The sequence below is a fragment of the Macadamia integrifolia genome, chromosome 9, assembly GCF_013358625.1.
Source record: "Macadamia integrifolia cultivar HAES 741 chromosome 9, SCU_Mint_v3, whole genome shotgun sequence".
Lineage (NCBI taxonomy): Eukaryota > Viridiplantae > Streptophyta > Magnoliopsida > Proteales > Proteaceae > Macadamia > Macadamia integrifolia.
In genome coordinates this window covers 4330722-4355560 of record NC_056565.1, presented here as the reverse complement: position 1 = coordinate 4355560, position 24839 = coordinate 4330722, and the positions used below count along the sequence as shown (strand labels likewise).

General features: G+C 38.8%; 3 protein-coding genes across 4 annotated transcripts; all 3 read left to right on the top strand.

The window, feature by feature from the left end:
• The first annotated feature begins 126 nt into the window (after nucleotides 1–126).
• On the top strand, nucleotides 127–5028 carry LOC122089252 (sulfite reductase [ferredoxin], chloroplastic-like). Its single transcript, XM_042658831.1, has 8 exons — nucleotides 127–625; nucleotides 1785–2567; nucleotides 2642–2938; nucleotides 3120–3317; nucleotides 4017–4151; nucleotides 4313–4429; nucleotides 4572–4730; nucleotides 4906–5028. Exons 1-8 carry the CDS (start codon nucleotides 455–457, stop codon nucleotides 4960–4962), a joined length of 1917 nt encoding a protein of 638 aa, XP_042514765.1. The 5' UTR covers nucleotides 127–454; the 3' UTR covers nucleotides 4963–5028.
• A 4454-nt stretch (nucleotides 5029–9482) lies between these two features.
• On the top strand, nucleotides 9483–18314 carry LOC122089251 (cellulose synthase A catalytic subunit 3 [UDP-forming]-like). 2 transcript variants are annotated; one of them, XM_042658830.1, is made up of 15 exons: nucleotides 9483–10025; nucleotides 10324–10558; nucleotides 10968–11163; nucleotides 11261–11478; nucleotides 11577–11694; nucleotides 11854–12037; nucleotides 13393–13659; nucleotides 13806–14151; nucleotides 14242–14379; nucleotides 14724–14849; nucleotides 14932–15144; nucleotides 15353–15617; nucleotides 16148–16350; nucleotides 16821–17171; nucleotides 17287–18314. In XM_042658830.1, the coding sequence occupies exons 2-15, from the start codon at nucleotides 10544–10546 to the stop codon at nucleotides 17869–17871; spliced, it is 3225 nt and encodes a 1074-aa protein (XP_042514764.1). In that variant the 5' UTR covers nucleotides 9483–10025; nucleotides 10324–10543; the 3' UTR covers nucleotides 17872–18314. The 2 variants fall into 2 exon arrangements, with proteins under 2 accessions (XP_042514764.1, XP_042514763.1); XM_042658829.1 differs by having other exon boundaries at nucleotides 11261–11481.
• A 1627-nt stretch (nucleotides 18315–19941) lies between these two features.
• LOC122088509 (photosystem II 5 kDa protein, chloroplastic-like) lies at nucleotides 19942–20531 on the top strand. Its single transcript, XM_042657795.1, has one exon. The coding sequence runs from the start codon at nucleotides 20062–20064 to the stop codon at nucleotides 20389–20391; it is 330 nt and encodes a 109-aa protein (XP_042513729.1). The 5' UTR covers nucleotides 19942–20061; the 3' UTR covers nucleotides 20392–20531.
• The last annotated feature ends 4308 nt before the right edge of the window (nucleotides 20532–24839 follow it).

Genomic DNA, 24839 nt, shown 5'->3' with positions numbered 1-24839 from the left:
TTGCATTCAATGGAACACCCCCTCGTGGCCTCGAGGTGTTCTCTGCGCACCCCCTCGCCCGCCCGCATAGACAAACATCCCATTTTCAGTCAAAAGAAGCTCCTGTTATGGTGGCTATGACCTATGAGGCCGTGACTTTGTCGCCGTCGATAACGATCTTTCTCCCACTACCTGTGCAGATTAGCACAACAACAGTAATCCTTTTTTGGATAAAGAACGTGGCCAACATTCTACGTTTTCATACCGTTAGATTGGAATCTGACCATTCTAAAGTAGAACCCGACGGTGTCCTATAAATATGCTACCTGAGCTTTTGCTTTCTTAAATGCTTAATTTTGTTACCACTCAAAAAACACAGGGACGCCATTTGGTCTGCGAATTGGACTGAATTGGTGACGAAGAAGAGCGTTCGAAAACCCTAGAACAGCTTAAAATAATTGATCCTTGATCGGAGATGGCGACATCAGTGGGTGTTGGGAACAGTACTGCTGTTCTGAAGGATTCGAAGGTTCAGCTACAGAGGTTTCATGGTTTGAGGTCTTGTGGTTTGATTCCTTTCAGTGGAAGCGTCCATGTCTCACCGGTTTCGTCGTCGAAATCTTCTCGTGTGACTGCTGTCTCAACGGTTAGTTTTGATTCTCTTATTCTTTTTGTTTCTGCTTCTTTAAGTTTGAATGAATCTTCCTGTCAGAATTCAATTGGATTTATATGTATTCGAGTGCTAGTTTCTGAGTTCATCCAATTGCTCTATTGTGCTTTTCAAATGCTTAATACCTATACATGGGGGAACTTTTCAAAAATTTTCTTTTGGGTGTGTGTGCGAGTTCTGTCAACTGGAACTCTTTTTTGTGAATTGAGGTTTGGTTAAGGGAGGAGATGATGCTGTGATTTATTAGTAGGATGGCAATGGGCCGCGTCAGTTCCTTGTGTTTGATGCACTTAAGTTAATTGTAGATTCACTATTCAAAGTGATCTCTGTAGAAATTCACAGAATATATGCTTTATTAGTTCTTTCCACCTAATTTCACTGACTATACTACCGTAAGGAATACCTAATTTTCCAATCCTGGTTTCGCCTCAGAGGAGTTTCTGAAATTTTCAGGATAGTTTCTGGGTTTCCCAACTTCCTGTTTCTGAAACCGAAGGAGTAGCTCTGTTGGCAAGGAATAATATCTCTTAATTGAAGGTCATGATTTCAACTCTCCTTGGGGCCTACCTATCAAAAAAAAAAAAAAAAAATCCTGTTCCTGTTTCTGGAACAATTTTACTCTTGTTTGCCTGTTTATTTTTGGTTCTCTTTTTCTGCCTAGGTAAGTCTGCAGTTAATGCGGTGTTTGGCCTTCTACTGTTTTCTTTTCTCTGTTGCTACTCTTTGAGTTTGGCTTGGCATCATGTATATGAAATACTATAAAGTTACTTCCCTTTTCTTGCCAGATGCCTATTATGTGTGTTGCTGTTCAGGTCTCAATGTATTTTAACTAGGCTGCTTGCAACTTAGTGGGAAGCTGTCTTGCAGCATGATATAAATTCAACCATAATGTATTTGCTTTTGTGTTGTCTGTTGTTTATACTTATGTGAAATATATGTTCATATTTTATATCTTGTTTGCCACCCCTAAGTATAGTCTGGCCTTCCAGGCTTCCACTAAATATATTCCACAATGTTTTTGGTAAGATGGAGGTTGTATCATCATTCACCAGTAATCCTGTTATGCAAATTAAGTGATCCATCTTGCCAGTGATGCCTATTAGTTTCTAATAACTAACTGCATTCCCTTCTGCAGCCGATAAAGCCAGACAGCTCCTCTGAGACTAAACGTAGCAAGGTTGAAATAATCAAAGAGAAAAGTAACTTCTTGAGATACCCTCTCAGGGAGGAGTTGCTGACAGAAGCTTCAAACATAAATGAGGATGCCATACAATTGATCAAGTTTCATGGAAGCTATCAACAGTACAATAGAGATGAACGTGGTTCAAAATCTTATTCATTTATGCTTCGAACAAAGAATCCTTGTGGTAAAGTCCCAAACAAGCTCTACTTGGCTATGGATGATCTTGCAGACCAGTTTGGAATTGGAACTCTTCGCCTGACAACCAGACAAACATTTCAGTTACATGGAGTTTTGAAGAAGAACCTTAAGACTGTGATTAATACGGTGATTAAAAATATGGGCTCAACTCTTGGTGCGTGTGGTGACCTGAACAGAAATGTTCTTGCTGCTGCAGCACCATTTACAAAGAAAGATTACGTGTTTGCACAACAGACTGCAGATAACATTGCTGCACTCCTAGCTCCTCAGTCAGGTGCTTATTATGATCTATGGGTTGATGGGGAGAAAATTATGTCGGCTGAGCCTCCTGAGGTAGTGAAGGCCCGTAATGACAACTCTCATGGAACAAACTTCCCTGATTCCCCAGAACCCATTTATGGCACCCAGTTCATGCCAAGAAAATTTAAGGTTGCAGTTACCGTGCCGACTGACAACTCTGTGGATATTCTCACCAATGACGTTGGCCTTGTTGTAGTTACTGATGCTGACGGGGAGCCTCAGGGTTTCAATATTTATGTGAGTATTATTTCCTTCTTTTTTTTTTCTTTTTTTTTTTATACACCTTAAGTTGCTAATAATATTTGATGCAGGTCGGTGGTGGAATGGGAAGAACACATAGGGTGGAGACAACATTTGCTCGTCTGGGAGAGCCACTGGGGTATGTACCAAAGGAGGATATATTATATGCTGTCAAAGCAATTGTTGCTACACAGCGAGATAATGGGAGAAGAGATGACCGAAGGTATGGTAGAATGAAATATTTGGTCACTTCATGGGGGATTGAGAAGTTCAGAAGTGTTGTTGAGCAATACTATGGGAAGAAATTTGAGCCTTCTCACGAGCTGCCAGAGTGGGAATTCAAGAGCTATTTGGGATGGCATGAGCAGGTTTGGACCTAAAGATATATAGATCCACTTCTTTTTTGGTTTATCTATTATTTTACTCTTGCAGCAGGTCATACAATATGCATCTAACTTTTTGTGCTTAGGATCTTAACCATATAACAACCCCACCCACCCAGCCCCCTAAAAAAAAAATTCCTTTACTGATTCCTGATTTGCTTGACAGGGTGATGGTAATTTGTTTTGTGGGATCCATGTTGATAATGGCCGTGTTGCGGGAGCAAAGAAGAAGGCTTTAAGGGAGATAATTGAGAAGTATAGCCTGAATGTGCGTATCACACCAAACCAGAACCTAATCTTGTGTAATATTGATCCTTCATGGAGGCGTCCGATCTCAACAGTTCTTGCACAGGCTGGACTAGTGGTAAGATATTTATGCTTTTGTAGTACAGATCAATATGATAATTTGCAAGCACAATTTGACATAGGAACCAAGGCTGGTCAACGTAAATTTTATGAGAAAAAATGTGATCAAAATCTGTCAGAGATTCAGAGTTAATTTTATAAATCATCTAGACTGACATAAGAGATACTAAATTTGAACAAACCTTACCTTATACTACTTAGTGAATGAAAAAATTGGAAATCATTGAAAAGGCTAAGGACACGGCATTCAATAGGGTAGCGCCAAGGGGCTGGGATCAACAGTAGGCCTACCCCTATATTGTCTCAGGACCTGCTGTATTGGTGAGTCCCAAATATGTGTGGCCCACCATATACATTTGATAAGTGTGGTTCTAGTACTCCCCTAATTAAAAACAAAGAGATGGCACTTAGATACATAATTATATGGAGATTGATGAATGGTCCGTAGGTTATTTGGAAGCATCCGAACAATTCATTATGGAAACTTTGTGGGGGTTCTATCATTCTTTCTTAATCGAGGTTTGTTGCCTCTCTTTTTGTTGTACTTCTCTATGTTTTTTTAGTTTGCACTATCGGATTATAGTATTCAGAATTGAAACGGATCATATGTTGCTAACCTCTAAGTTGTTTCATTTCTCTTCTCTGTTTCTTTTTATGAGAAGAAAGCGGACATTGACTAGATTTTGCTCATGGGCAGGATCCTAGCTATGTGGATCCCCTCAACCTGACTGCAATGGCATGCCCAGCATTTCCGCTTTGCCCATTGGCAATAACAGAAGCTGAGCGAGGGATACCTGATATCCTTAAGCGGGTTCGAGCTGTATTTGATAAGGTGAGTAAGTCATGAATCTTTCTGTTTCTGCTGCTAACTTATAATGGTTCAGAAAGCTTATTTTATGTCATTCAACTCTAGAAAGTTTTAGTAACCTGTCTAGTTTGTCACCAATATGTTCTATAGACACTCTTAACATGCAGAGCTTTTGTTATTACCAGGTCGGTCTTCAGTATGACGAATCAGTGGTGATAAGGGTAACGGGATGCCCCAATGGTTGTTCTCGGCCATACATGGCTGAGCTTGGACTTGTTGGTGATGGACCAAACAGTTACCAGGTATTTCAATCACTGCTATAACTAAATTATTGGTAGAACATGTTGTAGGAAGAGTCACACCTAAAGAAATTTCAAAACCACTTTCCAACTGAAAGGAGATATTTGATGTCTAAATTGATCTAATTGCTTCTTGGTTGAACAGATTTGGCTTGGTGGAAGACCCAACCAGACAGAGATAGCACAAACCTTCATGAATAAGGTAAAAGTTCAAAATCTAGAGAAGGTATTGGAACCATTGTTCTACAGTTGGAAATGTGAACGGAAAGCCAAAGAATCATTTGGTGAATTCACGACTCGTATGGTGAGTTTGAACTTGACTTCTCTCCCATTGATTGAACTCTTAATTGCATTAGTACAAGCCATAACAGCTCCTTTTTTTTTCTTTTCTTTTTGAGGGGGTGGGGGATTGATTTCCTTTGCTTCTGGAATAAATGCTGATTAATTTTACTAACGTGGGACTGCATTCTTCTGCTCAGGGCTTTGAGAAACTCAAGGAAATAGTTGACAAGTGGGAAGGCCTAGTAGCTGTATAGGGAGACATGAAGCAATGAACTCGGTGGGCCAAACTGCAAAATGAATTACTCCCCCACCCCACCCCACCCAAAACCAAAAAAAAAAAAAAAAAAAAAAAAAAACCCAAAAAAATAAAATAAAAAATGTTTGCGTGTTGGTGGATCCATTTGCATCCAAGTTATGAAGATGTTTTTTCCTACAAAGTTCCTCAAATGTATCCAAGTTTTTGTGCTTTGATGTTTGGTGCTTTTAGGAGGACACTTCTCCAACCGTAATAGGATTCCAGAGCTCAAGTTGCAGTTTCTGCCATACCAGTTGTGTCCAGAGTGAACATTTCGTTCAAAAGGATGCAAAGGTTGCCAGTAGTCCAGTAGTGGTCTTTGGAAAAGGATATAATTTTAAGGTTGCCAGTAGTCCAGTAGTGGTCTTTGGAAAACGATATAATTTTTTTATGTATTTTCTCTATATATTTAGCTCCTATACTTTTACTGCGTTGTAGCCTTTTTTTTTTTTTTTCTTTTCTTCACTCATTTTGATTTGGGACCTTGTACTAGCTTTTTTAATGAAGTTTCTTTTGCCCATATCAGGTGTGGGGCTACTATATGTCCATAGCTATCTCTTTTTTTTCTTTATTAATCTTCTGTGTCCTTAGTTTACTGGAAAAAAAAAATCCTGTTTCTTTATAGCCAATTGCCGAAGTAATACTAATGATTACGTTTGGTTGCGAGGAAAATGCAAATATTTCCTTTAGAATGTGATATATTTCCCAGTAAATATCGAATTCCTTGTGGAATGAATTCTAATTCGATGATGGAAGATTTAAATCTAAGTACAATCAATAATGTTCTGTTTTTACCAAGGGAAAAGAAAAAAGATCAATAATGTTCCGCAAGACGCTATTGTTGTCTTCTACACCTTGTTGGATCTCTCTAGCTAGCAGTGGTTGGATCAGTGCAAGGAATGGCTCCTTCAGTAGTAGAATCAAGATCACAATCATTAGGATTTATATATTTTCTTTGAGATCATCCAATCTAAGGGGTGTAAGGGGTTTCCTCCATGGATCATCAATTCTACCTTGATCTCAGGGAGAATGTATGTCCTTACTTCCTATGCCGTGCCATGAAGTCCTAATACAAGTGGAAGCAAAATGGTTATCTCACCCCATTAAATGCAAAATGATATTCTTCTTGATTTTTTCTCGTGTGCTTTTGTTGATCCTCGTGCACCCATAGAGGATACATTCTCCTACAAGAAATATTTGTTTAAATATTAATGAGTGATGTAGGACATTTTTTTTTTCTTTTATTAAGATGTAAAGCTAGACCAATAATCTAGGAATACTGTTGGCTATTTCTACCACTTGGTATCTGCTCTCAAATTGTGTGAACATGTTTCCCCTGCCGTCATGTTGTCATGTGTTGATTTCTAACCAGTTTACAAGTGTTATAAAAAATTTCTAAAAATTGATTGAAAAATTGTTCATGGTGGATCATAACCTAATTAGCATTCCACTCCATGGAAATAAAGCACAATTTGGGAATATCTTGTATAGTCTAGGTTTCCTTTGCCATGTTTATTACCTTTTCTTTCTCTTTTTTGGGTACCAAAGCATTGATGAGTTCATGTGAATCATAATTTCCAGAAAAGATTGTATACTTGGTGCTCTCTTGCTTTAACAATGTGGTTTTCTTTGTCCCATGCTTTGATTGGCATGAAAGGCAGCTGGTGATATATATTTTAATTTGAATCATCCAATTAAATTTCGATAAATAATTTCGATTTATAATTGACACTTTTATTTGGAATGGAATTCCACATTATCTGTCAATTCCTTCAATTATTGCATTTTTTACTTCAAATTTGTTGAATTTCATAAGTCAGGTCTTCATGCTAAGTTCTTTTATTTTGAACAAGTAACATAACTTGAGCGAAACGCTAATCTTAGAATTAAATCTGTATTATTATTATTTTTTAATGTTTTAAATCGTATTAATTTTAATAGTGAAAATTAATATAAAGATTAAGAAAAAAAATAGTGAATTAGAACACATAGGCCTTGGGTAACTAACCACTTCCAAATATTAAAATTCAGGTAGGACAGTAAGGAATTTAGTATGTCACTATCAAACTATTAGATTTGTGGAGAATGACTTCTGTAGTCACATTAGAGGATCTAATTAAACAGGCTTATAACGTGTTATTATAGGATTTCCCGAGCTAGCTAGAATTTAATTAAAAAAAAAAAAAAAAAAAACCATCTTTCCTACATTCAATGTGAAGAAACAGAAAACATGGAATAATGATTTTTTTTTTTTGGCACAAACCCCATGGAGGGGGATTCATTAAGCTCTATTTGACAAAAAACGGAGATAACAATGCTGAAGAGATCATCTAAAAAGAGTGTCTCCACATATCTTGACATATCCAAATGAGGGTAGAACAAAGCATTTAGAAATATCTTGGGCATGTACATTCTCATATCTATTTACAAAACAGAAAGCATATAAGTGTTGAGAGAGCGCAAGAGATGTTTGATAGTTACAATGAATAATGAACAATTTAGCCCAAGGGATAACTGAGTGGAGTCTGAACCTCACAAGCTCACATCTCTTCTTTTCACGACTATAGAATCTCAACAAAAGACATAATAGTTTCAAGAAACAAAATTAAAAGAGATGGTAACAGACCATCCATCGCAACAGTCACTAGCATAGACGAGCAAGCATAGCCCAAGAATAGAGAAACCCATCATAGAGCAATCGAGTAAAAGTAGGAGATTCTTGGTTTGAGAGAAGATGGCCTCTCTCATGAAACATCACCCAATTTCTACTTTCTTTTCAATATAAGTGAAATGGACCACCGCTTCACAATGAAGAGGTCATGAGTTTGACTTCCTTGGACAAAAAAAAAATTATAATCATATGATAGTTAAAATTTCACTTTCATGCTATCCAATAATCGAGAATTGATCGAGTTGATGAGGATTCTTTAACTCATGTTTGATGTAAAACGTGTGTAAAAAGGTTAGGGCCTACTTGTAAGTAATTTTGTTAACCTAATCTGAAAAGATAATAATAAAGAAAAATAAAGGAAATAGTAGATGAATTCGCACTATCATAGTCCACAATTTTCTTACAATGAAGAGAGAACCTTTTCACTTATGGGTTCCAATGCTCTGAGGGAACTCTTAGGATAATAAAAAGAGTATTTTGATTTTGGAACTTTCAATAATGGAGAGACTAATGATGAAAATGATGAAATCATTGTAGTGGGTGAAGAGATTCCATTGATAATGAGAAACTTTTCCCTTTTATTTTAAGTAGCTAGTTGGATCTACTGTCCCCACTTCCCATGTGGCTCTTCATATAAGGATAATCTTAATAATGGTATTTGGTAAATAGGGAATTTTTAAGTGTAGAAAGGGACTAGTGAAGGGTTACCAATTCAATCTTCTTTTTATTCTATTGGAACAAACATAATCAATCTTGTTTATCTTTAGTCACAAAATCTCTAAACATTTTTAATAATAGATAGAACCTTCTAACACGGCCATTTTAGATTCTCCTTCAATGGTTCAAAGATATGCCATGTTGCAAATCAAATAGGATATGAAGTTTGTGTATATGTAAGCCCTAATGTTTCTTGTTTACATGTTAAATTTCAATCCAAATGAAGCTCTCTGGTCATAATGTTTGAAAATTTAAGAATTTGTTGGATAGACAAATGGTTGCAATTTCACACATACGGCAGTGTGAAAAAGGTGTTTAAATTCAGCCTAAAACAAGCCAAATCTTACCCAATGCCTTTCAGACTTGGGTTTTTGACAAAAAAACACAAAAGTAAAATCAATCAAATAAAAAAAAATTTTAAATATTAGCCATGTTAGTCTCTCATCATTGAGTTGAAAAATTCCTTTCCTCATATATTTGTGAACGATTTAACTTCAATTTTGATTGCATGTTAGTCAATTCGAAACCAAATCCAACGAAACGTTTAAACACCTTTTAAGCATACTTTTTTTTCTTTTTAGGTGAAAGAAGTGTCAAAATCGTCTGCAATAAGGTAGTGAGGTGTAGTGAGCATCTAACGGTTGGGATGCATGATCAAGCCTTCCCAGTCATTAAATGCTTATTACACCTCACCACTCACTACAGACAATTTGAACTCGAGGGAAGATGAATGTTATCTAATAATGTAAACACTACACCTAGACATAGGAATGCCCAAAATTACCTCTCTACCTCCAAACTTTTTTTTTTTTTCTAATAATTGGGTTGGCGGCCAAAAAAAACATTGAATAGGGTGTAGTTTGGTAAAGGAGAAAGTGAGGTACCAAAAAGTGCACGCGCTTATAGACCACATTTCCAATCAACAAGCAAAAGGTATACCTTCTCGTCGTCTACAGGTGCCAGCTCAGCATCCATTGGCAGTGGAGTGTGGAGTGTGGATACAGACAGAGACAGTAGACGTAAGTTTGATTGAGCTCCATACCCGTAAGTTAGGGTTCGTTCCTTCTCCTTTCCCGACTCCGTCATTGACTCATTTTTCGTCGCCCTCAGTAAAACTTTAACCCAAAATACAATAAGTCAATTAAAATCACAAACCCAAATCTTCATTAGAACTTCACGCACAGATGTGAGGAGTTACAGTCTTACAGAATACAGACTCCATCCCTTTACACTTCACACGGATAAATCCTCAACTCATCTTCTCTATCTATCTATCTAATTCGTAGATTATAGAGAAAAAATACGAGAAATCATTGGAGTAGATTTGTTTTGCAGAGCCTTGACTGTCGGTGGGGGTTTTTAAGCACCCGATACAGCTATACTACCTGATCGGTGTTCCGTCGCTTTCCCGTCGTTTTAAACCTTTTTGAGGGCTTCTTCTTCTTCTTCTTCTTCTTCTTCTTCTTCCTCTTCTTCTTCTTCTTGAAGCCAGGCGATAGAGACGGGGAGAGCGAGAGGTCTGAGAGCTCTCTGGAGCCATCCACGGCACGAGCTTTTCGATCAATAATCTATTTATCTGTGCTCATCGTCTGCGGAGATTGTCTCCATCACACGCTTCAATTCCAGCCTTCCAGGTATGGATTTGCATTTCTCTTGGTTTTATGAGGTTGAAAGTTTGATACTTGGTCTGATTTTTGTGAATTACGGGGAGGAAGAATGAAAAGGTTGCTCTTTTGAGGAATTGGAGCGGATCTCGTTGAGATCCCATTCTCTTGTGAAGTAATTCGTGTTAAAAATCTATCCTTTATTTTTTTTTCGTTTGAGAGGATCTAGCTATTTTTAGCGAGCTTTGGTAGTACTAAAATATCTGAAAGTGACACTGAAAGAGGGCTTGCTGGAGGAGAAGAGCTGATCTTTGGCCTCTTTTTACAGGTGTTTCATGGTGGATATGAACTGAAATTGAAGCATTTATTGAGGATCTGTTACCCGGTGAAAGAGTGGAAAAGCAGATTCCTGTGCTTTTGTGCATGTGGTGAAAGAGGACTATCGCTTTTTTGGAATGCCGATTTGAGGGATTTGCCGTAGATCTAACTGAGATTTAAGCATTATATCTGTCCATCTTCTACTGTCATAGTCAAGTTAGCAGAGGCCGATGGAAGAACGAGAGGTAAGAGTTTTTTTTTTCGACATAGGCTAGTTTTGGGTTTTATCTGAATTACATTATATGCTTGAAGTAGGCATGCCCCTAATCCATACCTTCTTGATGAGCAATTTAACAATGTCTTCTTCTAGCCGTAGTTGGTAGTGGATCTTTATCCATCACTTTCTTTTTTTTTTCCTTATTATCTATTTTTTTCTTTTGGTGGGTTGGGGGGTGTTGGTTGGTGATGTGCATCTTGTTTGCAAATCAATTGCTTCCATTCTCCTCTTAATTTTGTTTTGTTGTTCCCTGAAGGCCTGAATGTTTGGTATATATTGTTCTTTCACTCCTTGTTGCTGATATGTTAACATCGTTTCTTTAGATTGCATGCTTCATTTTTTCTGAACTTTGTGAATCGTGTTAATTCTTTAATCAGCCCAAGCCTTTGAAGCACCACGGTGGTCAGGTCTGCCAGATCTGTGGTGATACAGTTGGCACGACAGTGGATGGCGATCTGTTCGTTGCTTGCGATGTCTGTGCATTTCCTGTTTGCAGACCCTGCTATGAGTATGAGAGGAAAGATGGAACTCAATCCTGCCCCCAGTGCAAGACTAGATATAAGAGACATAAAGGTTTGTTGGATGTGAACCTCTGAATGCTTGTTAGCCTCTGAATTATGGACTTGAATTAATATAAATTTAGGATTTTTCTTTCTTGGTTCACTTGCAGGAAGCCCTCCTATTCGTGGTGATGAAGTAAATGATTGTGATGTCGATGATGTGGCCGGTGATATCAATTATTTGTCTGGTACTCAAGACCAGAAACAGAAGATTGCTGAACGCATGCTGAGTTGGCGTATGAGCTATGGGCGAGGGGAGGATGTTGGTCCTCCAAACTACGATAAAGAGGTCCCTCTGAACCATATCCCTCTGCTTACAAATGGCCAGGTGGTATGTCAAGCATTGCCTGCCCTTCTCTTTCCTGCCTTCTTGTCATTGAAAATAGATACCAGAATGAACCTTTTATCCCTGGTGTCCTTTTTCAGGTTTCAGGAGAGCTCTCTGCTACATCTCCTGAGCGCATGTCAATGGCATCCCCTGGAGGTTGTGGTGGGGGGAAGCGTGTGCATCCACTCCCTTATTCATCTGACATCAATCAATCACGTAGTTTCTCTATGCCACTTGTTTGAAATTCTCACTATTATTATTATTATTTTTTTTTGGCGGGACGGGGGGGGGGTGGGGGAGTTGAGAGAGAGGGGAGCGGGTGGGTGATCCTTCAGTAGTGTAATTTTGGCTGATGGGACATATTATTCTTTTCAGCTAATCCATCAAGGGAGTTTGCACAAGGATTTGGAAATGTTGCTTGGAAAGAGAGAGTTGAGGGCTGGAAGATGAAGCAGGAGAAAAATGTAGTTCCAATAAGCACCGTTCATGCCCCTTCTGAAGGCAGGGGAGGTGTAGATATTGATGCCAGCACCGATATAGTTATGGATGATGCTTTACTGTGAGTTTTGCCTCTTCTTGATTCCTTTTTGGGTTTTTATCTGGTTTGCTACGTCTGGAACTTGGAATCTGAGACATGAAATGTTATCTTTCAGACAATAGGAATGTACTGTGGGAAAAGGTGGTGGTCATGATGTGTGATAGATGTCAAGTTAGAATGGGGGGATAACTGAGAGGATAAAATAAAATTGGTTGCATGGAATCTATGGGCTGTCAGTGATGTGGCATAGATTCTTTATCCTGTTTGAAGAGTCTTTGTATCACTGCTGCTAGCCTAAGCTTTCATTAACATAGGGTTCTCTTTGATAATTTGTTGCAAGTGTCTATTGTAGGGAACATTTTATGTAGTGAGAAGATAAAAGAAAATTGGTTGCACGGAGTCCATGGCCCGTCAGTGATGTGGCATAGATAATTCATCATGTTTGAAGAGTCTTTGCATGACCGCTAGAAGCCTAAGCTTTTCGGTATCATTGAGTTAAATTGCTCAGGAAATACAAGCAAATAGGAATAGAAAGCAGTCGGCCACTAGGGCCTCTTCCTCCACTGCTGGTCTTTGAATTTCCTCGATCTCTTCGGCAGATGGCTCTGCAGTTCAGTGGCTCTGCAGTTCAGTGACTCCTTGCGGAACTGGTTCTTTTGTAGCCGTTTGTGACCCCAAATTCTATAGAGGCTTCCTAGCTCTTTGATAGTTTGTTGCAAGTGTCTACTGTAGTGTACTTTTCATATCACTCTTCGGTCTTCACTGCCTTCGGTGAAAGTTGAATGATTCTCATTCAACCCCGTATGATCTGGTCCATGCGGTTGTGGGGACAGTATGGTCCCACGGGACTAGTTAGGCCGAAGGCCTGGATACCTGTCGCTAGCAAAAGTTTTTTTTTTTTTTGGAGCAATTCTTCCCAGTATCATATTTGGCACATCATCATTTGATTCTTTATTATTATTATTATTATTATTATCATTTTTCCCTTTGTGGGGTGGTTTCTTGTAAGCAAATCACTTCCTTGTTTTGTGGGTGTCCTTCGCTGGAAGGATCAAAGAAGTGCTTCATAGAAGAATCACTATGGATAATCAAGTTATACCAATGTGGCCTAGATAGACTCCATTCTCTTGGATGCATGATAATGGTACTATTGTAATATCTTCTTATTCTTGAAGGATTCATCTTCTCTCAGAAGATTGAGACTTTTGGGATTGTTGGTCACTAGAAATGTTAACCTGTCAACTTAGCCCAGCTACTTGGCCTGTATTCGGTGAAAGGGTTCTATTCATACGTAAACTTTCTGAGCTTATATTCACTCGCTTCTAATTTTAGAGCAGTAAGGGATATTATTTCTTACCTATATCCTTTTGCTGCAGGAATGATGAAGCTCGTCAGCCTCTGTCAAGGAAGGTTTCAATTCCTTCATCTAGGATAAACCCTTATAGAATGGTCATTGTTCTACGGCTTATTATCCTCTGCATTTTCTTACACTACCGTATAACAAATCCAGTGACCAATGCTTTTGCTTTGTGGCTGATATCTGTAATATGTGAGATTTGGTTTGCTATATCGTGGATATTGGATCAGTTTCCCAAATGGCTTCCAGTGAACCGTGAGACTTATCTTGACAGGCTTTCTCTGAGGTAATTGACTAGTTCATTTTTTTCTCATTTGCGACACTAGATGATTAATTATTCATCATTGATATTTTAGATTTCCAATATTTTCCTCTGTGATTTACTTTTCATCTAGTTTTATTTTAGAGCTCTAATTGAACTGTGGACAACAGATATGACCGAGAAGGAGAGCCATCACAGTTGGCTGCAGTTGACATTTTTGTCAGTACTGTCGACCCTTTAAAGGAGCCTCCTCTTGTCACAGCAAATACTGTCCTGTCTATTCTTGCCGTTGACTACCCAGTCGACAAGGTCTCTTGCTATGTATCTGATGATGGAGCTGCCATGTTGACATTTGAAGCTCTGTCTGAAACTTCTGAATTTGCAAGGAAATGGGTCCCTTTCTGCAAGAAGTACAACATTGAGCCCAGGGCCCCAGAATGGTATTTTGCCCAGAAGATTGACTACCTGAAAGATAAAGTTCAGCCTTCATTTGTCAAGGATCGTAGAGCCATGAAGGTAAAGTATTTGGTATACGCATCTAATAATCTCTTCCCCCCCCCCCCCCTTTGCATATTTTTTTCTGATACTGCTTTTATTTTGTTGCAGCGAGAATATGAAGAATTTAAAGTCCGTGTCAATGGACTTGTTGCAAAGGCCCAAAAAGTTCCTGAGGAAGGATGGATCATGCAAGATGGCACCCCCTGGCCAGGAAATAACACCAGAGACCATCCAGGAATGATACAGGTTGGCATTCTTTGAATTTGTGAGGTCCTGATTTGGATTTGGACATCTCTGATCATTAGTTTATAAATCTTGTAATTTTTGTGTTTCAAAAACGGGGCGTGGACAGAAATACTTGTGCATGTCCACTGGGCATATCCTATTTATCATATTGTGTATATAATATGTATACTATGTTATTTTATGTATTCTAAGCATTTCATTTTGCTGTTATCCTTGTATAATTTTTTTTATTCTTCTTTTTGGAACTTGGGTTTTTGTAACTTAAAATGGGTCTGATAGAAAATTCTGATCTTTGGTCTTCCTTCTATAGGTGCTCTTTCGTACTAACGTGCCTCATATCGCAGGTTTTCTTGGGCCATAGCGGAGGACTTGACAGTGAGGGTAATGAACTGCCTCGGTTGGTGTATGTCTCTCGTGAGAAGCGTCCAGGTTTCCAACATCACAAGAAGGCTGGTGCAATGAATGCCCTTGTAAGTACTTAACAAATAAATCAATGCTTTTCCATGCTTTAAGCATGTCTAAGTGCTGATGGTAGAGGTAACTTTCTGACAGGTTCGTGTATCAGCAGTTCTTACCAATGGTCCCTTCTTGTTGAATCTTGATTGTGACCACTACATAAACAACAGCAAGGCATTGCGGGAAGCTATGTGCTTTATGATGGATCCAAACCTTGGGAAATATGTCTGTTATGTTCAGTTTCCTCAGAGATTTGATGGTATTGATAAGAATGATCGTTATGCCAACCGAAATACTGTCTTCTTTGATGTAAGTTTTGTTTTCCTCTGAGAATCCATTCTGTCACTCTTCTATTTATTTTCCCCCTACTTCTAGGGTGTTATTGGATAATTTCTGTATGCCTGTACCATGCGGAGATATATTTTTATCTTGTGGAAATTTTTGTGAATGCATTTAAAGAAAGTATTTGTGCTCTTCTTGCCAGAATTTCTTATTTTGTTCTTTTTTTGAATTTTAGATAAATTTAAGAGGTTTGGATGGCATCCAAGGACCTGTTTACGTGGGTACCGGATGTGTCTTCAACAGAACTGCTTTATATGGTTATGAACCTCCACTCAAGCCCAAGCATAAAAGAGCAGGTTTCTTATCTCTGTGCTGTGGTGAATCACGAAGGAAGGGCTCAAAATCAAGTAACAAGGGCTCAGACAAGAAGAGATCTAGCAAGCATGTTGACCCTACTGTGCCAATATTCAATCTAGAAGATATAGAAGAGGGGGTCGAAGGTATAGTTCATTCTCTATTATTTTAAATGAATGGAATTGATATGCTTAGTGTTTACCTTTTTTGCCACACAATCTGCCAGTTCGACACTGTGTTGAGTGGTGGCTAATAGATAGTCCTTTTTCTTGGAGAGTTGTTCAGCAAGGATTTTTTTTTTTTTTTCCCCTGGAAGAAAGCAGCATCGATACTCAAAATCTGATTTAACAGCTTGTTACATGGGTATATATATTCAATGACTTCAAATGTCAATACAAGAAGTTTAATGATTACTTCTTTTTTTCCCTTGCAATTAATATCCCTACAAAGAAATAGGATTCTCATGGCTGGAAGAGGGTTTAGTAATACTGAGCTGAGTAGTTTTATTTTTTATTTTTTACTTTTGTGTAATTTTTCCATTATGATTGAATCCACCTCATTTTTCATTGGGTCCCCAATTATCATGCACCCTTCTACAGCCGGCTAACGCTGGTCGCTGGGTAGATTCAGTCAGGTTAGATGTGACACTAACATTTCTTTGTGTTTTTCCTCATAGGTGCTGGGTTTGATGATGAGAAGTCCCTGCTCATGTCACAGATGAGCCTTGAGAAAAGATTTGGTCAGTCAGCTGTGTTTGTTGCCTCTACACTTATGGAAAATGGTGGTGTTCCACAGTCTGCTACTCCTGATAATCTTCTTAAAGAAGCTATCCATGTTATCAGTTGTGGATATGAGGACAAGACAGACTGGGGGATGGAGGTATGTTGGTTCTCTTGTTCCAACTCTTTAGTTTCCTTATTGGCTTACAATTAGAAGTCTTATAAATGCCCTGTTACAAGACCCCTTCTGGATCTATGGATTTGGAGAGCAAAGCCAATATTGATAGCACTCATCTACTGGAATCTGTGTTTCTAGTACTACTTGTTTCTAATTTTCACTGTTTTCATAGGAGCATGGAAGCTCCTTTTCAATATTTTTATTGGGGGCATGGATGTCTGTTCTTTTGTTCTTGCAGTGAAGCTGCAATTTCTACTTTCTTTTTTGGGGGTTGGGGTGGGGGAGTTCTCAAGCTTCATTTAATTATACCATCTAGTTCTCTTTTGTTTATGCATATTTGTCAAAAATTAATGAGCACTGCACTTTTACATTGTTTGAACTATTAGTGCTCATCTTACTTCATTATTCTTTCTTGAGATCTTAACAAATGCAGTCTCTTTTTTCTTCTGCAGATTGGATGGATTTATGGTTCTGTGACAGAAGATATCCTTACTGGATTCAAGATGCATGCCCGCGGTTGGCGATCAATATACTGCATGCCTAAGCGGCCAGCCTTCAAAGGATCTGCCCCTATTAACCTGTCGGATCGTCTGAACCAAGTGCTTCGATGGGCTTTAGGTTCCGTTGAAATTCTTCTCAGTCGTCACTGTCCCATATGGTATGGTTATGGTGGAAGGCTAAAATGGCTCGAGAGATTTGCTTACATCAACACCACCATTTACCCAATCACTGCCATTCCTCTGCTTGCATATTGTACATTGCCAGCAGTCTGTCTACTCACTGGAAAGTTCATCATTCCACAGGTAGCTACAACTTTACTCGCTTGAAACCAATTTCTTTTTAAGGTATCTTGGCTCCTTTGGTGATTTAGTGCCAACTAATCTCATGAAATTGTGGCTTGGCTACGAATGATTGCAGATTAGTAATTTTGCCAGTATCTGGTTTATATCCCTCTTTCTTTCCATCTTTGCCACTGGTATATTGGAGATGAGGTGGAGCGGTGTTGGGATTGATGAGTGGTGGAGAAATGAACAGTTTTGGGTTATTGGAGGTGTTTCAGCCCATCTTTTTGCTGTCTTCCAAGGGTTGCTCAAAGTTCTTGCTGGCATCGACACCAATTTCACTGTCACCTCCAAGGCATCTGATGAAGAGGGGGATTTCACTGAGCTTTACTTGTTCAAATGGACAACTCTCCTTATTCCACCCACCACTCTCCTCATAGTCAACCTGGTTGGGGTAGTTGCTGGCATCTCGTATGCCATCAACAGTGGGTACCAGTCATGGGGTCCGCTCTTTGGGAAACTTTTCTTTGCCTTCTGGGTGATTGTTCATCTCTATCCCTTCCTCAAGGGTTTAATGGGACGCCAGAATCGGACACCTACCATTGTGGTTGTGTGGTCAATTCTCCTTGCATCCATATTCTCCTTATTATGGGTTCGGATTGATCCCTTCACAACTAGAGTGACTGGCCCAGATACTCAACTGTGTGGCATCAACTGCTAGAGGGAAGATAATAGTGTAGCCATGACAATGACATGCCTCAGACGCTTGGCAGGTTATGTTCAGATGCCTCTTATCAGCAAAGTGCCTGAAGGTTAAGGGATTTTGGTTGAGGAGTGCTGGAGCTGGAGCTGTACCTGTTGAAGTTGGGGTTTTAATTAAGTGTGCAAGTATGCAAAGTGTAGATAGGACAGTTTGATGCATCTTGTTGTTCTATAGGTTAATGATTATTTTATTTGTTGAACAGATAGAATTGTGAGCTCCCTTCTTTGGGTGAAAAAGGACTTGGACTGGAGCTGCCTTCTTCACCTATTGGTCTCTATGCAGAAAATAAGAATTTAGATTCAGATCTTGTAAACCTTTTCTGCTCAGAATCTTGTGTTCATAACTTGGGAGGTTTGGGACCTCTTTGTCAATGATTTAATGAAAGTAGCATTAGTCCTTCATATTTGTATTAAAAGTAGGGAGAGGGTTCTCTAAGAGCACAACAATGAGGCAAGACAAAATGGTATTATAACTGGAGGGCAGCAAGGTTATTTCATGAGAGAGACTAATGAATTTCCCCCATAATTTATATTGGAAAAAACACCCTACAATGCCAATGTACTATTGCCCTGACATTGGTTTTTTTTTTTTTTTATCTCTTATCTTGACCATGTGGGTCTCAAGTGGATGTTACTGTTCTCTGTATTGCGTGATTCTCCTCACAGAATACTCTTCTTATACATTGTGAAAATAATGAAAATCGGCTAGTTGGGCTGGGTTGGGGTCGGCCAGCCTCTGCCCAAGGTCAGGCTATGGTGCTATGTTGCAGAGAGGTGAATTATTTCCCAGCCCCCCTCACATGTGGTCTGTAGCGGATTGTTTCCCAACCCCCCTTTCATGTGGTCCTTCATCAGACACGTGATTACATGGATGTATTATTAAAGTATTGTTAGTAATTAATCTGATATCATGTTGAAGTTAGAGAGGAAGGTCCAACTTATATATGAAGTCATCTGAGGTCCCTAAAGTTCTACCCAAAAAAAAAAAAAAATCTGAGGTCCCAAACATTGTCGATGTGAGATAATTCCCAAACACTCAACCTCATGTGTTGATCCAGGTGGCAAACTTGTGGCCTTTTTTGGGTGGCCATTATTTCTGCGTATAAGTATTGTTGGATATTCTTGATACCATGTGGAATTATCCAATACAACCTTTAACTTTTTGTTTTCTGGGTAGAAATAAACTGGTCTTACACTACATGACACCATAGAGGGGATCCTGCAATATGATTAGTGCGTAAGGTGCTACTCTTTTCTCTTTCTCATTTCTTGTGGGCTCTTTTGAGCTCTTTTTGGTTGTAAGGGATTTAAAGGGAAAAGAAGTCAAATTTTCATATTTAAAAGAGATTTATTTTTTTATCATTATCTCATGTGAGTATGTCACTAACTCCGTATCTTTCCATATTTGGTTAAAATTCATTTTACTTTACATCCAAAACTCTTTGTTATAAAATATAAATATATTATTACTAAATATGGTTATAAATTTAAATTGTTTATACAATCACATGGAATAATGATTATAATTTTTTTTTTAATTCAAAATTTTTTTTTCTCTCCTTCTAAATTTCCCTTGCGACTAAACATAGTTGTGAGCTTAAGTTATGTAGTGCCATGACCCAATTTATTTCTAAAGTTATCTAAGGCCCCAGATATAATTATATTTTGGAATTGCAAATTAGGAAAACTCTCTCCTACAATAAAAGGATGGATAGTAACCCTTGACAAAAGATGGAGAACAGGAAATGAAGAAAAATACTCAAGACAATTGGCTCCCATTTTCTTGACTAATGACAGTACTTCCTCACAAGAAAGAATTCAAGCTCCACTAGCTCCCACCAAGAGATTAGAGACAGATCAATGGGGACCATATCTCTAAACCTGAAGGAGACAAAGAAGAGTATCTAGACCACTGGATCTCCCCAAGATAACCCAACAAATGGACACGAACAATTGGTCAGCAGATACAAAGGGATAAGATAATGGGTGATTGGGTGGCTCTTCACAAACCCAATTACGTTATTTCCACTCCTTTCTACTTAAAAACAATATTCACCTCATCATTGAACACCTAGGCTTGTGTTTGTGAATTTGTGTGTGAGAGAGAGTGAATCAAAGAGACACCTATCACCACAATTAGATTGCAGAGATGGCCTCAATTACCATGTCAACCTCACTCCTCAGCGGCATAAACGTCTCCCAACGAAGATCTGTGACTACCCATCGCACACTAGTTGTTTCCAATGCTGCTAGTGCTGCTGAAGTGGAACAAGTTAAGTTGAGTTGCAACAATGATAAGAAGACTCAGAGCAGCAGTGGAAGGAGGGACTTGATGTTCGCAGCAGCAGCTGCTGCTGTGTGTTCCATTGCTGGTGTTGCAGTTGCCCGTGAAGAGCCAAAGCGTGGAACCCCAGAAGCCAAGAAGCTCTATGCCCCTGTCTGTGCTACCATGCCAACAGCTCGTATCTGTCGCAAATAAGGGAAATGAGAGTAAAAAGTGCAGCAAAGTTTGTAATTTGTATGTAATTGTGTTATTGGAATTTGGAGAACTTTGTTAATTAGATCTGTTTTCTTATATTACCTATTAGATATCACCTGACTGAGGTGTTGTGAAGAAAACACTAGACTTTGAATTGGATCACTTTGTGGATGGGGACCCAAGTCTCCAATCCACCATATATGACTATTTAGATTAGTTATTTAGTAAAATATATGAATGGTTTTGGGTTGATTACCAGCATGACCTTAAACAGAGTTGAAGGGGAGACTGTATCACCCCATTTAGTTGGGAAAAGGCTTAATGGAGTTGATTAGTAAAACAATGAGAGGTTCCTTTTGATGATTCTTCAGTTTGAAGAAGAGGATTTCTTAAAAGTGTGGTAAAAAATTTTCATTGCATTAACATATCTAGGGAATCTGTTACAGTTGGTGAAGTAAAATTGCAATAGGCCAAATTGATGATTTCTGAGATCGACCCGCTTGGAGGAAGAGAATTCGATTGAGGTGGATTATGTTAGAACTTTGACTTTGTATCCATCTTCAACCAGTCTTATGTGCGTGGTTTTGAAAATTATTATCAGAAGAAAGAATTTGGTTTCCAACTGAGAATGAGATTGGATTTTCTGAAATTTTCAATAAACAGCATGTAAGGAGCTTTAAAATCGAATTTGTAAGTCGTCTCTGCTTTCCCTTGTGAAAAGACTTGCAACAAACTGCAAGAGCAAGCATGAATGAAAAGCTTAATTTCTACAATGAAGGATAAGGTAGCTCCTGATTTTCGTTATTGAATTGAGTCCTCATTTTTCTTCTGTAGGACGCTGTTGTAACTGTTCTGCCACTAGACTGTTGTGGTTCATATAAGAGTCCATTCCTCACCATTAGCCCATTGCAAGGCGAACAACAACATGGGTGAATCACTGATAGGAAAGATAGAACTCAAGACATCACTACCTCTTTGATTACTATCTAGTACCATTTTACCTTGGCTCTGAAAAAATGCCACCTTCCCAAGTAAAAATGGGTGTCTCAAAAGAAGAAAAAAATCTCACTACACTCTCGCATGGGAATGGGAGAGGGCATGGCAGTGGGAGTTGAAGAGGGTGAGTAGGGGTGAAGTGTTCCCAAAGAGGGAAAAAAATAAAGTATCACCTTTTTTGTTAAAATCTGTTTCTCAAATTTTATGTTCCAGCCTCCAGGTTTGATCCACAAGAATAGAAAATAAACTTGTGTAGCCAAACGTACTTTTATTCTATTAGTATGGTTGATATAACCACTGCCATCCACATAGGCTGATTTCCGGTTAGACAGCTGGCACTGATGGCCACCTTGCATGAGAATCACAGAGCAAGGATGAAGAAGCAGGCTGCAGAACTGGAACTGCTGACAAAACCAGCCTGGTCCTTTGTAGTATCGCTTGTCTTTAGATGTTGAGGTGGCCAATGTTGGGACCCATGTCCAACTAAAGCAGTTTCTTGTCCTCTTAAGGGTGAAAGGCTGTTCTTCAATTCTGACCAGTCCTCCCCTGCAACCTGACTAATCACTCTTTGTTTAGCCCATAAACAAGGTTCACTCTATATTGTGTTCTGAGATTGCTAATACTTGAAAACTTACAGAATCAGTTATGGCCATTGATATATTCCATGCAATATCAGTTCAATAGGGCAGTAGATCAGTGGATGGAAAACCTTATTGTCAAGTGACCCAATCAACATCCCTTTCCTATTCCTTTTGAGCACACACTATATTTAAATTGGATGATCACAAATTGCTTTTACATTAGGAAGGAACAGGAATAGCTAGATATATACAATTAATGTATACACATACAAATTAATCAAACAGAAATTCTTGTTCCTTAAATTTTATATGGAGAAGGCAGCAGACTATGTATATCATTGAAAGTATCTTCAGAAGCAGATGAACTCTCAGATATTGAATCCAATACAGAGTCTGGAAAGGTTTCCAGGGTTTCCTCAAAAAGGACTTAGAAGGTCTACAGAACTAAAAAGCAAAAGTATCTGGTCTTAGCTGTCTCTAGATCATATCATGACAAAATGAAAGAAAAAGATGAGCAGACCTTCAATAAAAAGTGGTGTCTGATCTGATAAGGGTTTCAACATTCATTTCACCCAGGTTCTGTTTAATTATTGGAGCTTGGATATGCCTGACAAGTACCCCATTCAGGCATGAGGGTGAAACATCCCATGTGGATTAAACCCAAAAAGAGAGGTATGGGTTTCTACTTTCTAAGGTCATGCACTTGGCAAAGGGATGTATGGATCCTTCAGTATATTGAATGTTCGTTGGATCAAAATGCAACTGAAAAGGAAAACTAGCAATTGCTAATTCAAACATAGAAAGAAAATTTCTTGTCATCATACAATGATTCAACTTGCTAACATGCATTATACAATGTTGGACAGAAGCACCAAGAACTACTCTTCCATCATGAAGACATTAACAAGTGATGGAAAGAGGATGGAAGTGTGGATCACTTCATAAGTTTGATGATCATGTGTGTACCTCTTGGGTTTTGGCTTTAAGATGATGAGCTTCCCACAAGAATGATATAAATATGTACGAGACACAGTGATCATACTTTCCAGTCATAAGTTTACAACATTTTGCTTTCATTCTACAACCTACACTACTTCTATATTCCACCTCACTTCTTTGCTTCTTCTGTGGCTGGCTTTGTGGTCTCTGGTGGTGGCGGCACAGCTGGAACTCCGCCATCGATACAGCTCTTACACCTCCTCTCAACCCACCCTTCTATGTCATCTTCCCCACTTCCTCCAAGATGACGTCCACCACAAACTCGTGCGAATATCCCGGCCGCAACACCAAGGATTGTGATCACAGCTAAAACCACGATCAATGTCTCGATCGAGTGATGTGTCGAATGACTTGATTCCACCACCAAAGGAGGAGCTTTCCTGAATGTTGGCTCCTCATTATCCAACCTTGATATTGTAAAATACAGAAACACATCCATGAGCATAGAAATGAAGTACTGAACTAGTGTCTAGTTAAGTAGAAAATAGTCTCTTGTGTTCTATGGGGACTAAGGAGATTAAGGGAGAAAGAGAACAATGCATTGGGAGTAGTTATCTCTTTTGGGCAAAGGGGAAGCAGGATTCCATGTTTGAAATTAAAGACCCTTGTTAATCGAACGTTGCTGGGCTCTGAATCTTCTTTTCTTCTCACTTTATCCGCTTTGGGATTTTCTACTTGATTTGCACTTGTCTTTTGAGAGTACAACAGAGTGAGACGAGGACTAAGGAGACACAGTCTCACCATTGGATTTTGACTCTGGGACAACAGTGCTTAGAATTCCTTATTTCATGGTGGGAAAGTTAGAAAAGGTCCCAAGTTGTCGTCAGTGATGTCTGTAAAAATGTTGGTGGTTGTTAATGGGATGTGTCATCGTCTGGCCCAAACCCCATTGGTGTTCTGTTGCTTTCTTTACCTTTTCTTTGAACTTCGGGCATTTAGGGATTGCATTCCATCCACTATTCGTTTTTTTAAGGGAATATTCTTGACTTGTAACCATTTGGATTAAATAAAATAAAGGGCAATCATGTTACATGATAAAAGGCAACTATATACCCCAGTGTAATATCATTTCCAAACCCCTATACTAAAGTTAGTCTAGATGAGCTCCCCACATGGGGAGAGGAGTTACCTCTTCACTTGGAACCCCACTGCTCAAGAGATATTCGGACCACGAGTCAGAGCGATTATTGCACCATTGACTCACCATGTGGAGAGAGGATCCAGACTCAAAAAAGATTGCCACCCTACATAAAAGAAAGAGAGTATAATGTGAACTGTGGTTATAAAGCACAAAACCCTAACTCTTAAGAGAAAATGAAGGAAAGACTAACGGATTATAAAGGAGCGATACACTGCTAGAGTAAGTTCGATGTCCTTACCCCATTTTTGTCTTAGTCCTAATAATGATTTGGTCCTTTCGCTGCAAGATTTAGCTATCTCAGTTATGTATAAACAAATTGAAATTGGAAACTCTAATACAACCTAGGTGTTAAAGTTATTTTGGAGCAAGAAGAAATGCATTACAAAGGTGGGCTGACACACTAAGGGGATCTCATTCCTAATGTGCACACCAGTTTCCTAGATTAGAATAGATGAAGTAGAAAAGGAACCCAAAAATACAAAACTGGGAGGGACTCAGGAATCAAAACCCTCAATTTACATCCGAGATATATATCGACAACCTCAGATGTCTGTAGCCACCCCTTGGTGATTTAGCCAAAGATCAGCCTTCCAACAAATAAAAAAAAGATGACCCGAAATGAATACTGGCGAAGCATTTCCATCTTTCTTTTAATCACTCAAAAAATAATCCAAAGCCTACCATGGGGTACTTTTCCACTGAAATTGGACTGGATAATAGCGTATGACCCC

Excerpts from the sequence above, each read along its gene's own strand:
- LOC122089251 (XM_042658829.1), top strand. Across the intron at positions 11,695-11,853 it reads ATCTGACATCAATCAATCAC|CTAATCCATCAAGGGAGTTT; the intron begins GTAGTTTCTCTA and ends TATTCTTTTCAG. Across the intron at positions 13,660-13,805 it reads CTTGACAGGCTTTCTCTGAG|ATATGACCGAGAAGGAGAGC; the intron begins GTAATTGACTAG and ends TGTGGACAACAG.
- LOC122089252 (XM_042658831.1), top strand. The coding sequence starts at position 455 with ATGGCGACATCAGTGGGTGTTGGGAACAGTACTGCTGTTCTGAAGGAT. Across the intron at positions 4,152-4,312 it reads TTCGAGCTGTATTTGATAAG|GTCGGTCTTCAGTATGACGA; the intron begins GTGAGTAAGTCA and ends TGTTATTACCAG. Across the intron at positions 4,731-4,905 it reads GTGAATTCACGACTCGTATG|GGCTTTGAGAAACTCAAGGA; the intron begins GTGAGTTTGAAC and ends TCTTCTGCTCAG.
- LOC122088509 (XM_042657795.1), top strand. The coding sequence starts at position 20,062 with ATGGCCTCAATTACCATGTCAACCTCACTCCTCAGCGGCATAAACGTC.